The 16,728-nt window shown below is 37.8% G+C and overlaps 1 protein-coding gene across 4 annotated transcripts in view; it reads right to left on the bottom strand.

Annotated features, from left to right (window-relative positions):
- Positions 1–1,689: 1,689 nt before the first annotated feature.
- The window catches only part of LOC122089968 (glycosylphosphatidylinositol anchor attachment 1 protein), an 84,302-nt gene continuing 69,263 nt past the window's right edge, over positions 1,690–16,728 (bottom strand). For 2 of the 4 annotated variants that reach the window (XM_042659753.1, XM_042659755.1), the window contains exons 4-6: positions 5,459–6,326; positions 4,836–4,969; positions 1,690–2,999 (exon numbers count right to left, since the gene is read on the bottom strand). In XM_042659753.1, the coding sequence (XP_042515687.1) occupies positions 2,135–2,999; positions 4,836–4,969; positions 5,459–6,326 (1,867 nt within the window). In that variant the 3' untranslated portion in view covers positions 1,690–2,134. Of the gene's footprint in view, positions 3,000–4,835; positions 4,970–5,458; positions 6,344–16,728 lie in introns of all 4 variants that reach the window. The other 2 variants (XM_042659754.1, XM_042659756.1) reach the window with 2 other exon arrangements.

The raw sequence follows: 16,728 nt of genomic DNA, 5'->3' as shown, positions 1-16,728 counted from the left end.
ATCCCACCAACTCATACTAACCCCACAACTGCATAGACCGAGTCATACCAGAGTTAAATGAGAACTATTCAACTTTCATTGAAAGCAGTGAAGAGCATTAAATACCCCCGTGTGAGTGGCCCAAGGTGTGCCTAGTGAGAGTCGAACTTAGGTCATCCGAGTTTACGGCTCGTACCAAGTTCGTTGCTCACCAATGACGCTACCTCCTTGGGTTAACTAATTAATTGCAAAAGTTCTGATGGCATTAGAAGTCGATGTTGTTGAACATATGTAATGGCATACCTTACCTTTCTCGGCATTTTTGGATGAGATCATGTGTAGTTTCTGTTTATATTAGTTTAACATTCGTAATGGCATGTATAATACCAAACTACGATGTCGCTTTCATATAGCGATATCTTTGGGTGAAGAATCCCCTCTGATTGAACCCAGGCATGATGTTTGTGACCATAAACAATAGGGTGTTATACCACCCAAAAAACTAAAAGTGAGTTGATGATGAATCTAAAATCCATTTGACACCAGTTAAGAAGGAATTCTTCCTTCTCTACAGGTGAAGGAAAACTTTTAACTCAATGGACTTTATACAAACACCAAACCACAAAAATATGTGACAAGCTATTGACCCACTTATAACAGTTCCCCTAAGTTACCCACCAAAGAGAGTCTCGTCTTGTAGCAATGGAGGAAAGAAATAACAAATAATTGTCACAGTTTTATTATCCACTTCATACTCTACTTACAAGCCAAGTTTCAGGGACAAAATGCATTTTGCCATGTAGAGGAAATAAAACATATGAATACAAGGTTTACATAAAAGTTCAAAAAATACAAGTATAAAAAAAATTATTGGCCATCCATATACACAAAATCTAAAGATTCTATCCAATTCCTTCCAAGGTGTGCAGGAAACATTTTACATTTTTCATTTTTTTCCTAATAATAGTGGCTACTTTATTTTGGACAGTACTTAAGTAAAGAATGCGTATGGTTTTCACCAACCTCTTAAGCCCACTTTTTACTTTACATTTTTTCAATTCTTTACTCAATAACATATACTGTGAAAGAAAGCTACCAAAGCAAACAAGTACTCTACATTCCCTTCGCCCATAAGAGAAAAACACACTCCTCCTCCCAAAAATCACCTGTTTTTGTGGGTTACTTCTCTCCCCTCCAAGAAAGTACCAATTCTATTTAAGCTGATCCATCAATAATCTCCTCACTCCAAAATCGTGCCACTCTCTTGCATTTAATTGAAAAAAATCATTAAGTGTTAACACAAGAAGCAACTGGATTTTATGTCAAGTGGGGCAGATTAGCAACCAATCTGAACCATTGGATAGGGTTCCCCAAGTCAGCACCATCAAATATGGTGGTTCAAGTCAACCATATGGGCCACCTTTATTTTATACTTCTACCCTAGTATTTTCACCCATTACTGTCTGTGCATCGGCCTCTAAACTATTTTCATGGCAGGTACCTCTGGAAAAACCACTATTTCAAAAGGGCTATGTTCCATCAACATGGCATGGTATCTGTGGCCTGAAATTTAAAACATGGATAGAAGAGAGGACTTACCTGTGGATCAATTTGTAGCCAAGAAGCAGCTATAAGCCACCCAGTGTGAAACCATGAAAGCCCCAGCATACTCCATTTGACTAGAAATTTAGAAGAGATAAATAGGAGAGGTAGCAAACCAGACACTTCACTGATTATTCACCTGTAGCTGCAAATGACAATCAAAAGAATGTGGCCGATTGTCCCAGCAAGGTAAACATAGAGTTTCAGTATGTTGTGCATATTTCAATTCAACTCCCTCTCCACCAAAACTGAAAGCAATAAAAAATGTAATGACTCAGATTGTCATGCAAGTCTTGAAGCAAATTGATGACAAGGTTCTGTCACAGTGGAAATCCATACAAAGATAAAGTTGTGTCTATTCAGATCAGTGACTGTGGGTGGTTTTAACGATTGGTATATAAACGAACTCAGTGACGTAATATCCATGATAGAGGGCTGCCACATTTCCATTTCCATCTTGCGGAAGAATTGCCTGGCATGGTAGATCATCTTCACCACATATACATGTACATTTCTAAAGGCCAAAACATATCTACTTCACCAACTAGGAAATTCAACATGGATGGAACAAAATATGCACACATAGTAACCAGCAAGGAAGATGAACCAGACCCAAGTAGAGATAAGTGGCACTGTTCCAAGCCCAGAGAGACTCCACCCAGATCCAGAAATCACCCACACTGACACCATTGATGCCTTCTGACCATATCCTCATCACTAGTAATGCTGTTGGAGGGAATCCGAAAAATCCAAGAAACAAATTACAAGCAATCAAGGTGAGAGCTCTCAACCGTCCAAGCCTGTGCACATATTTTAAGGGGTGGGCCATTAGACACATCGGGACCATCAGCAGAGCTCCAATCTGAGCCGTTGCAAAGTTAATGATTGACATGATAACCAGGCCAATAGAAGCAGCAGCTATCATCACAGCCTTCATAATAGCCCATTGTCTGTGCTGAGATTGAGGCAAACTGGAGCACGAATAAGGAGAACCAGAAATCTGATACAAGACAAGGAGGGTGCAAATGGAGAGTGAAACCCAAGAGAGCATGCTCGTTGTTGGAGTCATCCCATGCAATCGACAGATCAGGTAGGGAAGTAAAGAAACAATGGCTCCCCATAAATGAACGATGAACACCACCTTTGCAGCATGAAGCCATTTCCAAGATTTCAGAGCAGTGCTAAGCCCATTAGTAGAAGCAGAGTTTGATTTGTCACTTGAGCTATAGTCCCTCCCATTAGCACCAGAATACAGCGCAGCTGCGACTATTGGAAGCGGCAAGGCAAGAAGCACAAAAGCAATAGTGTAGACTCCAACTGACACAAACTTACCAGGAGAGGTCAAGAAATAGAGGAAGAACGACTGGTGAAACTTCTCAAGGAGGTTGTTAACTGACCGTATGATCCCCTCAACCAACCTGCTTAGAGAAACCCCAACACATCAAATCAAAACCTCCAAGGTTTATTGATACAAGTTGACGACAGACATAATGCGGCAAGCTTTGCCCAGTTCCATGTTAATTAAACTTCGTGCACTAAGGGTTGGCTCACTAAACTCTAGGTTGAAACACTGCAGCCTACATATCTCAATTATTTCCAAGCTCGTAAAACCCTTGATTTAAAAGTCCATAATCCAAAACCATCAAAATTAAAAAAAAAAGGTAGCAAGTGCAAAAGCTTAGTACATTTGATATTTTAATTGTATCAAGATATTATTCTGTGCCTGAACAAAGCAACCTTGAGTCTTGGATTGAGCTCACAACACAGATAGTTCATCCAAGTCTCAACTTACCAACAGCCTGAAGACAAGTAGATCATAACACCATCATAGCTGTCATAGCGACTAGGCGACCTAAGGTGTTGGAGGGGCTCCTAAGAGCCCTCCTTGCCTAAGCATTTTAGGTGTACAGTATACGACTACATTTAATATACCAATGATAATTTCATATCATTATGCCAATATGCAACATAGAGGTCATATCAATGCAATATTATATAATTATGCTAGAAACGACCTAATATGAGAAAAACCAACATACAATAAACAAAGCATATGGAATAAATGTATAATATAAACATATTCATCAAAAAACAAAACAATAAACATAAATCAATGTAATCGTGAAGTGACAACAAGGCATGTTATCGCCTTGGACCAAAGAAAGCGCCTAGATGCCCAGGCGACACCTTGACAACCATGTACAGCATATTGCCCAAATATGAGTATTGACCCACCAGAATGAATCCCACTAATGTATGCAACCAATACCAAGAAAACAATGACCATATCAAGATTTAAAAAAAAAAAATTGCAATAGTTTCCAATGATCTCCCTCTACCTTTAATCAAACATATGAAAGTTAAACCTACACCAGGAAAGTTTAAATACAACATAGACATAGATTTGACTTATGCCATTAGGTCAAAACCCATTAAAGGTAGTCAATCACAGGTTAGACACTGGAGAAGACACTCTGACATAACTAAGGAACTGAAATAGGAAATACTTATTCAATAAGTTATTGGAGCACCCATAATCTAAATAGCCTTTTTAATGACGAGGCAGGGTGAAAAGCACTGTTACTTCCAAAAACCAGCGCCAATAAACATTATTTGAGAAGATATTGATCCCTAAGGGCTCTTGAGATTCTAAGTAGCAAATTACAGGTCATCTCTGGGCCCCTCCCTCAGATAATTTTCAGAAGCGCCCAGACAAATGATAGCTTAATATTCAATACACTCCTTCCATTGCTCGGCACTGCTACCAATTTTTTTTTTTTTTTAATCACTTACTATACTAACAACTTTACATTTTTCCATTTTTCTAAAATATTAACCATCAATATACATGTGTGATCCAAGGTTTATAGTCCAACTTAATCAGAATGTGTGCAACACTTTCCCTCTATTCCACTCCTTTGCCTGCTAGGTATTAGAATAGTTATTTGGCCTCATTCCAATGTAGTTTCTACCATTTCAGAATGCAAACTCTTTTCATGCATGAAACTTTATTTGGCCTCATGGCAATGTAGTTTCTACTATTCCAGAATGCAAATACCCTTCATACATGAAACTTTATTTCTAGAAGCCTCATGGATTTAAACAGGTTAAAAGTAAAAGTCAAATAAACAACTAACCAGACAATTCATCCAAACCAATCATTGATAATAGAAGCTGCATAAGTAAATTACCACAGCAAAGGTAAATCACCTACTGAAATTTTGAAGGGAAACAGGTAGGTAATGAACACAAACCTGCCGATCCTTAGAAGAAACTCATATCTTGCTGACTTGTTAAGCAAAGAAACTTTGGATGAAATTTCCAAAGTAACAGCATCAACTTGATAATCACGGAAAGCACCATGTGATCCAGTGGGAAGACCCAAAGCCTACAAAGATATACATAAGAATCATCACCACAACCCAGCACCTTCAACAACCAGGGGAAGGGAAGAAGAAGAACGTCCAAGCTATCCACTAAGAAAAGAATAACAAAGTTACCCAAAAGATGAAAAATTGTGTTTGGGGAAGGGGCAGGAAGGAGCACAGCCCATAAGTCCCGCACATGGAAAATTATGCCAAAATAATAAACCCAACCAGACAAGAGAAGCATCTAATCTATAATAAATGCAAATAAACAGATGCCACTCAATTATGGGCTGAGATAGTGATTGAATAAAACAAATAGGGGTGCTCCCCCTACCTTCCCAAAGAGGGAAATATGCTTCACATCACAAACATAACATAGATAGCAGATCCTTACGGTCTAATAATCAGGTACTTGAATTTCTTTCTTCCTTTTTTTTAATTCCAATCTCTATCTTAATATGAAATTATACCAGGTGACAAAAAGAACACCTGCCACTCATTCTACTTACCTGATGATACATTGAGCTTGCAAGTGTAGCAGCACCTTCAATATAATCTTCCAAAGGAATAGCGAATTTCCATTGCGGATTTATGCTTCTAGCAACTTTGTCTACCAAATGAAGAATGTCACCCACAACCTTGAGCCACATAGAGTTAAGTAGAGAATATACTTTCTCCACTTTTACATGCAATCCTTGTCTATGTACCGCCAAATAGTTTACAATATTGATCAGATCCAGGTTTGGCATTTGACCATTAGATGCCTCAGCAAATATGGTAAGAGCATCCTTCTCTGTTTCCTTGTGCCTATTCACAACCTTAAAGACAAGTGCAGCAGCCATCGTTCCAGCACGACTAAAGTCATCTTTAACTCTCCCCTTACTTGCAGCATTTACATTCTGTTCAAGGAGGGTATTGGTTTCTGGACACATGCCAGCATCTAATTTCCCCAAAGCATCACTGAATGCAGGTGTGTGATAGTCTCTTAGCCAAGCAGCAACTGAGGCATACTCTCCATACCGTGAATCTGCAGCCAGCCATACAATATCCTTCGCAAGCCAAGTGACTTGAGTAAGAAAGGAGATTATTGAGTAGGCAAGGGCTACTGACAAAGCCTCATTTAGTTCAAGCTTCACCGGATTGTAAGGTGTAACCAAGACAATAGCTTCTTTCCCATCACCACGAGGTGCTCTAATTATTCCAACAGTATTGATACCATAAACTGCACAACTACTATTCTCTGTGATTTTTCCAGAATAAGATTTGCCAGAAAAAGGGTCCAGTGGATGAAAGTGATTTGTTTGAGGATGGAACTTGTGATGATAAAATTCAACACCCAAATCTGCCATATGCTGTGCTATCAATCTCGGAGTTTCCCTGCATTGGAAAACAAACTAGATACAGATAATAAATAAATTGAACATACACAAAATAAGAGAAATATATATATATATATATATATATTTTTTTTTTGGGGGGGGAGGAGACCCCAGGAATTAGGAAGAGACGGTATCAAAAATTTTTCATTTTTCAACCAGTTCAGACTTGCAACAGCAAAAAAGTGAAAAGAGCATTCATGAACCCCCCTCCCCCAATGCAAATGGTGAAAAAATGAAGAAGCTCAGAAAACTAAGGAACATAAATAATTTGACCTGATCAACTTAAGTTGATGTTTGCATCTCTAAGAGCAGATGCTGTCAAAAGAACAATGTAACCACACCAGAGATTGAATTATCAAACATAAGCATGGACCATGTTAGCATCTCACACTAGATGCTATCCAGTGTATGGTAACCGCACCAGAGATAATGAATCATAACATGTGTCAAACCATCTGTTCAGGTTGCAGCAGACTAGAAAAATTCACATTTAGTCATTCACTGAACCAAGTTTGGATTTACCATTTAGTGGTCAGTGAATTCTTTGTTTTTCCTCCCATCCAAAAAGAGGAGAAATGCCACCAAAAACTCCTCAGTGTTCCTCAATTAATTCAAGGAAAACAAAAATGTAACCCTCAAAGATCAATGAGACCCTTGTATTGAAATTACAAATATCTAGAGCTTCTTATCTCCAATATATAATGTCTCTTGGTTGGACGTCTAGGGGTGGTGAAGCATTGAATGATCATTTGAGCATTGGTGCTGAAAAAACCTAAATGGAAGAAGTCCACAAAGTTCAAAAGAAGACGACTATTGAAAAATACATCCAAGTTCAACAACCATTGATTCTGAGGATGAACTCAGAAGATTAATAATCTGGATACTAATATCCTATCATACACTAAGGATTGATAAACTGTATAATAGCAGGTCTAAAAAATAGTTCCAGCAACACTAAAGAGGGCTAAATCTCAGAATTAGAAAGTATTCCAGATTTAGCAATGGACCACTCTAGTGAACCAGACAGTCCAGTCGAAGGTAGCCCTTGTGGAAGGGATTTTTTATTTTTTTTGGATAAAACCTGTTGAAGGGATTAACTCCTGAAAATATCTGCCTAAACTGACAGCTGAATACAGAACTATGAAGGCGACTCAGAATTAGAATGTCAAAAATAAAACTAGTAACCCATTGATACAACAAAGCGTAGGCATTATAGACTAACCACCAATGCATTACAACACAAGTTTTGTTTGCTCAAGTACAGGAAACTCTGAAAAAAGAGCATCCCAATTAACAAGGCTCCCACTACTACAGGGTCCATGATGCAGTAGCATTTGACTGGTTGGACAAGCATGACCGGCTTTGGAAGCCCAAACCCAGACTGAATTGGTCCAACCAAGGTTTTTAAACCATTAAGGGCTGGAATTAGTTTATCTTTTATTTGCTTTAGATAGGATACGATACGTAGGAATAGGCTACTTAGTTTTAGAGTAGGTTTAAACGTAATTTTTTAGTTCATAGTTTGATTAGGAGTCTGGTTATTTTCATTTTTATAGTTGCATGTACCCAACAAGAAGCACAGATTTTAATATAGAAATTGTTAGTTGCTTATTCGAAAGTGAGTGTGTGCTTGTGTGTTTCTCTCCCTCTTTGCAACTTTGGTACAGAGTGTTCCCTCTTCCTAAGTGGCCCTCCACCAGTCTGGGAGGGGCAAATGTACATAGCCTTACCCCCATTTCGCGCAACTTTAAGGCTGCAAAAGTTGGAGGAACAGAGTATATGCTTCATTTTGTTCAAACCGAGCAGTCCAACCCATGGTTTGAGGGATTGATATCGGATCACCCAAATCAGTTGATTCATATTGGAATGTGGAGAGGGCAATACCGATTCCGAGGCAATCCTGTATCTGTGGATTGTTATGGTCAAGGGATTAAAAAATTAAAAATATGATTTAAAAAAAAAAAGGTAAATCCGTCTGATCCGGCCAGTGAAGTATGATCCCAATTACTAAAACCGTGGTCAGTGGTCCAATCACAAAAGATGGACAAGAGGAGAACAAAGAGTGCCTTAGTGAAGTAACGCAGGGTACTGAGGTGCAAATGATGTGATGTGCATTTCAGAAGAACAAGAAGACCAGTGGCAAACCGAGCTGTTGGACTAGGCCAATAATGGGCCAATATGTTTAATTTTGAGTGTCCAATGGAATATATGGGCCATGGTGACTTAGTATTTTTGGGTTTACTATTGCAATGGGTCAATTCTATAAGCCCAAATATTATAGATTTAAAGCCTATAAGGGATTAATGTTAGTTTCTAATTTAATAAGTTGGATTCTTTGTTTTAGTAGCATTCCTAGAAGGGTGGGATACATATGCTACAATCCAGCCATAGTTTCTATTTTGTTAAAATTCTACAATAGTTTCTATTTCAAGAAGAATTAAGCTGAAAGGGATTCTCTCTACCATACATAGGGGTTTCCTATTTTGCTTATTTCATTGAAGTTATAAATAAAGGAGTAGGGGATCACACTACCCCAATGATTGAACAATTTGTTAAACTTATGCTTGCTGATTTTGTGAGAGAGTTCTGTGGGATTCAGCACTGCTCTACTGTGGGACACCTTGGTGGGATGCCAAGGCTGGAGTTGGTGGGATGCATATCCTTCCTTCTATTTTGTTTTTCTTCATGCAAGTTTCGGATCAAGTTATACTGCCGGTTTAGCAAATTAATCCTTCCACTGAATTTAAGTTCTGTTGGGCATTCACTACTGATTCCTATGTTCTAATTCTTTTACATGTTCTCCATCCTTACTTATTATTTTTCAACATATTACTAAATCCGATTCATTTGCTATTTTTGTCCTCCATAGTTACTAAATCTGTTCTATGTTTTGGGCTTCCTTTTTTCTTTTATTTGCTATTTTAGTAACGCCTTGATATTTCCAATTCTCGCCTCTGGTTGCTGTTTTCTATTGGTTTCCAAATATGAGTTTCTCTTTTGGTTACCTGCCATTTTTTAGACTACCCTGTCTTCAAATTTGACCATTAGGCCAACAAAAGATTTTATAGAATTGTTTATCCTTGACAAATAGACCATTCGACCAGAATTTCATTTAAATCTGAGTTGTCCCTATACTAGCGATCATGTCCCAAGCTGATCTCCCACTGGACTTAACTAATTCGAGATTAGCACTGAATTACGATGTACCACACTCCTGACAAGCAGGCACCCGCCTGAGCCATGCACCTTCATAATATTGGTTACCCTTCTTATAATTGGGTCTGATGTCAAACCAATGGTAATCTATGTCTATAAGCTGCAGATGCAAAAATACGTTTGTGCTTGGTGCTAGACTACCAAGGGCCCGTTTGATAACGTAACCAGAAACGTGTTTCTGTGTTTTCTTATTCTCAAAAACAAAGAAACGGCATAAATACCGTTTGGTAAAAGTGTTCTGTTCCACTTGTTTCTTGAAACATAAATTGAAATTTATAACAATTTATGCTTCAAGAAACATGAATGACGAAACAAGTTTTACTTGTTTCGCTCGTTTCTCGAAACAAAAATGGGGCACAAAAAATGGGTATTGAAGACGGAGTTTGGCATCACTACCATCACTACCATTTCCACTTGCAACTGAAAATCTAGGGTTCTCGTCGGATTTTTTGTTTCTTGATAGGTTCCTACTCCGCCATGGAAGAAGAAGATGATGGTTCGCCTGGTGTTTACAGGCCTTCCATGGAAGTTGAGGAGAATTTAATCGAAGAAAAGTTGGAACAGGACCAACAGGTTGAGGAGCTTCCTGACACTCAACAGCAATGCGAAGCTGTTACCGAGATGGATGATTCAGAGCTCCTCGAGATTTCTCCGGTTGTTACTGACGTCGCCGCTGTGGTTGTTGAAGAAGGTACGCCCACGACGGAAGTCGAAGTTGAAACGGAAGAAGCCGAGACTACAGAGGGCAGCAGAGGTGGCGGAAGACGTAAGCGAGGTAGGCAGCCGCGGGTTCAGACAAAAGCCCCTTTGAAGAAGAAAGAGGAAGAAGATGTTTGTTTCATTTGGTTCGACGGTGGGAACCTCGTGCTCTGTGATCGTCGGTGAGTATTCGTTCTCTCCCCACTCTGGCATGGTTTGTTTTGGTGGATTCGTATTTTTCTTTTGGTTTTGTTCCTTTTATTCTTCGACCACTAGAAACAGACAAATTTGGAGTTGCTTCAAATGGAATCACCGATATCTCTCCGCTTGAACAGAAACACCCTAAACAAACTCAGACCCCGGAAACCATGACTCTCGCTCTATGAGACCATTACAATTAAAATTAACCAAAACAGAGTTAAAGATGAAGGAGAAACCTGGCAGACGATGTTGTCCTTGTCTTGTAACTTGGCGTTTCCGTAGGGAAAAAGTTCAAGATCGACGATTGAAATGAGTCCATCATCGTAGACCTTCGGCAGATATTTAATAATGAAATTGGCGGAGTAAGGGCAGAGGGTCTCATAGTACAGAGCCAGCGAGACCTTCGAGGCAGAAGAACTAGGAACTCTAGCAGATGATGAAGGATAAGATACAAAACCAAACACGAACACGTAGTTCAGTAGGAGGAGAAAGAGGAATCTAGAAGAAGCCATGGCAGAGAGTGAAAATGGAACTGAAATTGGGGGAAATCAAGATGAGATCAAAGGCTAGACGCCTGTCTCTTTTCCCCTCAATTATATAGCTTCTCAGATTTTGAGAAGCTATATCAAAATCCAATTTTATCAAAACCACTAGCACACTCATTATCAAAAACTGGATTTTACAAACCAGGGGGTCAATTGGAAATGGAGTCTAAAGGGGTCGGTTTCCTATTTGCAGAAGAAGAGACAGATAAACGTTTCAAGAAACAAGGTTTATCAAACACCAAAAATTCTGTTTCTGTTCCCAGAAACGGAAATTTCTGTTTCTGTCGTTTCTTGAAACAGAAACAGCAGAAACGTTATCAAACGGGCCCTTAGTTACCTATCTGCACCAGTAATGGTTTACATTTGAATAGAATAGAATTGTTGTGACTTGTGAAATTCACATGCTTCTTCGAAAGTGGATTCCGTCAGCCTACGTGAGATATCTCTATTGAGGATTGATGTCTTGTATTTTGTAGTTTGGGTTCTGGGCTGCATCCAAAGGACCATTAAAAAGCCCATAGCGCTTGAGACCTCACATGAGGGTAATTCGAGAAATTGTTTCCCCTATAAATTGGTAGTGATGGCGTGATAAGGATTACTGGGAATTCTTTGTAAACACAGAGGCGTGAAGAAAAGAGCTTGTAATCCTTTCTCAATTGCTAGTGAAATTGCAATCATCTCTCCGTAGACATAGGCACCTTGCCAAACCACGTATATCCTTGTGTTGTGTGATTGTTTGATTGCTCTTTTTGTTTGTTTTCTGCATCGTGAATAGGGTTTCATTCTGCAATCTCTTCTTCTCCTCCTCAGTATCTTTTCTCTTCTACTTTCCATTCCCAGTTTCTTTAAGCTCTACAACATCCCCTTTTCACCGTTTCTCAACACTCTCAAAAAAAAACCTTGTCTTAGACATCTTCTATCAACCCATAGTTTCATCCTTTAACTACACAACCCATGGATCAAAAAAACAACAATGTTTTTATTTTCCTACTACCCTCAAAACCTAGGGTTAGTTTGAACTTTAACCAGCTTCTCAGAGAGAATTTTTATTGTAGAACTCCAGATTCTACCTCAAGAATCAAATTGATTTTAGACATTCAAATAACAGGCACCTATTAATTAAGTGTATGTCGGAAGCTGCACAGATTCCAAATATATGGAGTCAAATTATATTTTTGGACGCGCACTGACCTTGGAAGAAATGGTGGGAAGCATTGCATTACGTTCTCGAACCAAACTTCCATCACGCCAGAAAGTTAAATTAGCACGTGGTAACAATAGCCCTGGATCAGTACAGCGGCACTTGACATCGGGACCAATCTTCTCAATCACCTCAAACCTCACCATTCCCCCATCCACAAGAAGTTCATCACCCACTTTCACATCTGTATCACATAAGCTAGTATGAAATTTGAATATATTCACTTTGTTTTTCCAATTTAATCAGAGAAAAGCAAAGAGCAACATTCATCAACCAGAATATCTATCTTACCTTCAGCAAAACCATCATAATTTACATTGACGGTACATTCTGGACGAGCTGAATCAAAAGCTCGAACACTGAAAGTCCAGATCTCACCATCCTATACAAAAATGTGTAGCTGATTAGTATTAATCCCAGGTTGTAAAGTGAAAACACCAGCGGACCAGCCTAAACACACAAAGAGGATATTGTACTATCACAAATTCAATTTTATTTTCTGACCACAGAATTTTGAACAAGTCCAACAAAAAGATCAGTTAAAGAAGAATATTGTCAAAGGGCACCTCTATCATATCTCTGATAAAACCACAACAATAAATTCACTGCAAATAAACCACTTACATTAGAAGATTTTGAAAAATTCATAAACAAGAGAAGGGGAAAGAGTATAGTTACATTACATACAAATTTGCGTTCATGTTGCATCTAGAATGTGTCTTCGTGTTGACTTTTATTCTTGCAGTCTCAGATATCCATGCTAAACAATGTCTCCATATCCTCATAAGGAAGGCACTAGCCATTAGAACAGTGAGGAGGAAGTTACAATCGCACCAGAGCTAATCTTTTCTCTAGTTTATGGACTCACTAGAATTGCAGGTATTGCAAAAAGCATTTAAAATGTCTGACAACAACAACAAAAACTCAGCCTTATCCCAACTAAATGGGGTCGGCTACATGGATCCTTATCCTCCAATCAGCTCTACTCAAGGTCATACTTGATCATTGTTAGCAAAAACGTTTAAACACGTCCTCGTTTTTTACCGTTTAAAACATGTTTTCCCGTATGCTTCTCAAAGATACATAAAAAAAAGCAAACGGCAAGCATTTCCATTCTAAACACGTTTAAAACACGTTTAAACACATTTGCCTTTTTTTGCATTTTTCAAGACTTAACTTATTGAACATAATGTCTACTTAATTGACCATATCTTTCTCTCCCGAACTCTGATCCACTTGATTCTTTCGCCGACTTGAAGCGAACTCAATGGCATATATTTCTCATGATATCACGTTCAACTCAATATCAATGTATGTATCCCAAAATTGAGATACAAATTGATGCATTTGCTGAAAAATGTTTCTAAAGTGATGACTCATAACTCAAACTGAACATACATTACTCCAAGAGTATGTTGACTATGTTGACAACAATGAACAACATCAAAGCTAAGCCACATTGCTCAATAAAACTTGGACATGTGTAGTGTATGAATTTAAAATTGGTAGTGGATGATATTCAATTATATATCATAAAACTTATAATGAGACATGAGATATACATATATATATATGCATTAGTGTTGGATACTGTAGTTATTTTGAACATTAGATGCAAGTATTCATGTAATAATTCCTTAATTTATACGAGTATTACCCTTTTTTTGGTCCCGTTTGTTTAAAATCTACACGTTTAAAACCCGTACCATCCTTTTTCCCTTTTTTCCGTTCTCTATTTTTTTGACCGTTTATTTGACTGTATCATTCAAAAAATTTTATTGTTTAAAACCCGTACCTCCTGTTTCTTTTTTTTGCTGTTCCCGTTTTTACTAACAGGGTACTTGATACAAGCCCTAAGCTATGCATGTCTTTCCTCACCTCTTCTCCTAAAGTCATTTTAGGTATGCCCCTGGCTCTTATCAATTCCTTCAATCTGAATCAAATCACTCCTCCGTATTGTAGCATCCAAACGCCTCCACTGAACATGGAAATGCCAACTCAAACGACTTTCTCATAGCTTATCATGTATTGGAGCTACTCCCAAATCAGTTCTAATATGATCATTGCTTAATTTATCCTACCTTGTTTTGCCACACATTCATCTCAATATCCTCATCTCAGCTACATTGAGTTATCTAAATGATGCTTCTTAACTTCCCAAAATTCCGCATCATACATCAAGCATGTCAATGACTATCCTATAAATTTTTCCTTTAAATTTTAAAGGAATATGTAATCACATAACACTTCAAATGCTCCTCACCACTTCATCCATCATATGTTAATTATCTGTGAAACATCATCCTCTATATCACCTTCTTTATTTATGATTAATCCTAGATATAAAAAATAATCACTTTGTGAAATCTCCCTCTCATTAATTTTCACCACCACATTATCCGATCTATTGTAACTAGAGTTACACACCATACACTTTGTTTTCATTCTACTTATCTTAAAACCTTTAGATTTCAAGGTTAATCTCCACAGCGCTCCAACTTGGTGTCAATCCCTACTTTTGTCTCATCCACCAAAAAAATATTATCAACAAGCATAGCCCAAGGAACCCCATCTTGAATGTCTTTCATTAAATCATCAATGATAAGCGCAAATAAATAAGGGTTTAAAGTTGATCCTTGATATAACCCAAATGAGAATGGGAATTCACTACCTTGATCTCCCACAGTTCTTACACTAGTTACCACACCATTATACATATCTCTAATTATATTCACATATTTACTTAAAACACTTCTTTCTCTAGTAATTGCTAGATTAACTCTCTAAGGACTCTGTCATAAGCTTTTTCAAGGTTAATAAAGACCATATAGAGATCCTTCTTGCAATCTCTAAATCTTTCCATGAGTGTCCTAAATAACTAGCTTTTGTTGTGGATCTTCCTCGCATAAAACCAAATTGGTTTCCGTAATAGTAATTTTTTATCTCAAGTGAGCTTCAATAACTCTCTCTCTCTCTTAATTTTATAGTATGATTTATTAGTTGTATACCTTTATAATTATCTAAATAACACTTTTATCTTTATAAATTGGAACCACAATGCATCTCTTCCATTCATCCGACATTTTCTTTCTGCCCACAATCTTATTAAACAAATTGGTTAGCTAGGATAAACCACAGATCCCTAAGCTCTCCACACTTCTATTAGGACCTGATCTGGAACTGGTGCCTTGCCTACTCTCACCCCCCTTAAAGCTTATTTTACATTTAGCATCCTAATTTTTCTTATATATCTACAACATGTGATGTCTTGATGGGTGATGCAGTCTTTCAAAACTATATTACTCAAAATAGCTTCATTTAGTAGGCTATAGAAATAATATTTTCATCTCTCCTTAGTGACCCCATCCCTTGTTAATACTTTACCATTTTCACTTTTAATATATCAAACATGGCTGAAATCTCCATTCTTCCTTTCCTATTTTTTAGTTATCTGATAGATAGTTTTCCCCCTTCCTTTGTACTAAGATTGTCAAAAGATCTTCATATTCCTTCACCCTTGCTTTTCCCACAATCTTCTAAACTTCATTTCTGAACAATTTATAGCTTTTTAGATCCTCCTCTCCATCCTTAAGTCTTTTTCCATGTCTTAAAACTAACTTTCTTAGTCTGAATGGTTGCTTGAGCCTTATCATCCCACCACCAAGTCTCCTTAGAAGAATGACATTTTCCTTTAAATTCGCCTAAGACACCTTTAGCAACCTTATACAAGAGTCATATCTTTCCACATCGTATTAGTGTCTTCATCAAAGTCTGGCCTTCCTTGTTTGACCACTTTATTACTAAATGATTTCAAGATATCTCCTTTCAAGCTCCACCCCCTTATCCTAAGGCAAATAAGCTCACATGTCTTATGATTCGACATAATGAAACATATCTATGACCATTAATCTATGTTGTGTGGTTGGTTAGGTTCTCTTCTGGTATAACCTTACGATCCTTACATAACAACCTCTCAGTGATGCAGATTAATTACCAAAATAGGCTTGTTTTATTAGGAATAAGCTTAGGGTTGGGTTCCATACATATTGGGCCTTTGATCCTATGTGTTTTGAGGGTAATAGATCACTTTTATGGGTCTAAAAGGGAGGGTCTAAGATTGAATACGGGATTCAGTGATTTGTTTCCTTTTCTTTAGTTTCCTTTTTAGATGGGGTTATTTAGTTTCTAATTTTCAGTCATAAATTAGTTTCTATTTCCAGTTTAGCAACTAAAGGACTTTCTATTTTGTAAGTTTCTATTTTCAGATTTAGTAACTAGTTGAGTTTCTAATTCATAGTTTCCTATTTCAGTTTTTGGAAACTAAAGTTAGTTTCTATTTCATGTAACCCCTATCACTATTATAAATAAAGCTATGGCTCCTTTAATGAGCCACGATTTTTACAATTAAAAAAAGAAGAAGCTTTATGCTGCTGCCGCTGGGTTTTCTCCATGGCTATACCTTTGTGTTTGATCAAGGGTTAGGGATTGGTGTGTGATCCGATCGACACTCTGCGGCGAGAAGTCCGGGTGGGTCTTTT

The sequence above is a fragment of the Macadamia integrifolia genome, chromosome 9 (genome assembly GCF_013358625.1).
Source record: "Macadamia integrifolia cultivar HAES 741 chromosome 9, SCU_Mint_v3, whole genome shotgun sequence".
Taxonomy (NCBI): Eukaryota; Viridiplantae; Streptophyta; class Magnoliopsida; order Proteales; family Proteaceae; genus Macadamia; species Macadamia integrifolia.
The sequence above is the reverse complement of the archived record's forward strand: the minus strand, read 5'-3'. Positions and strand labels throughout refer to the sequence as shown.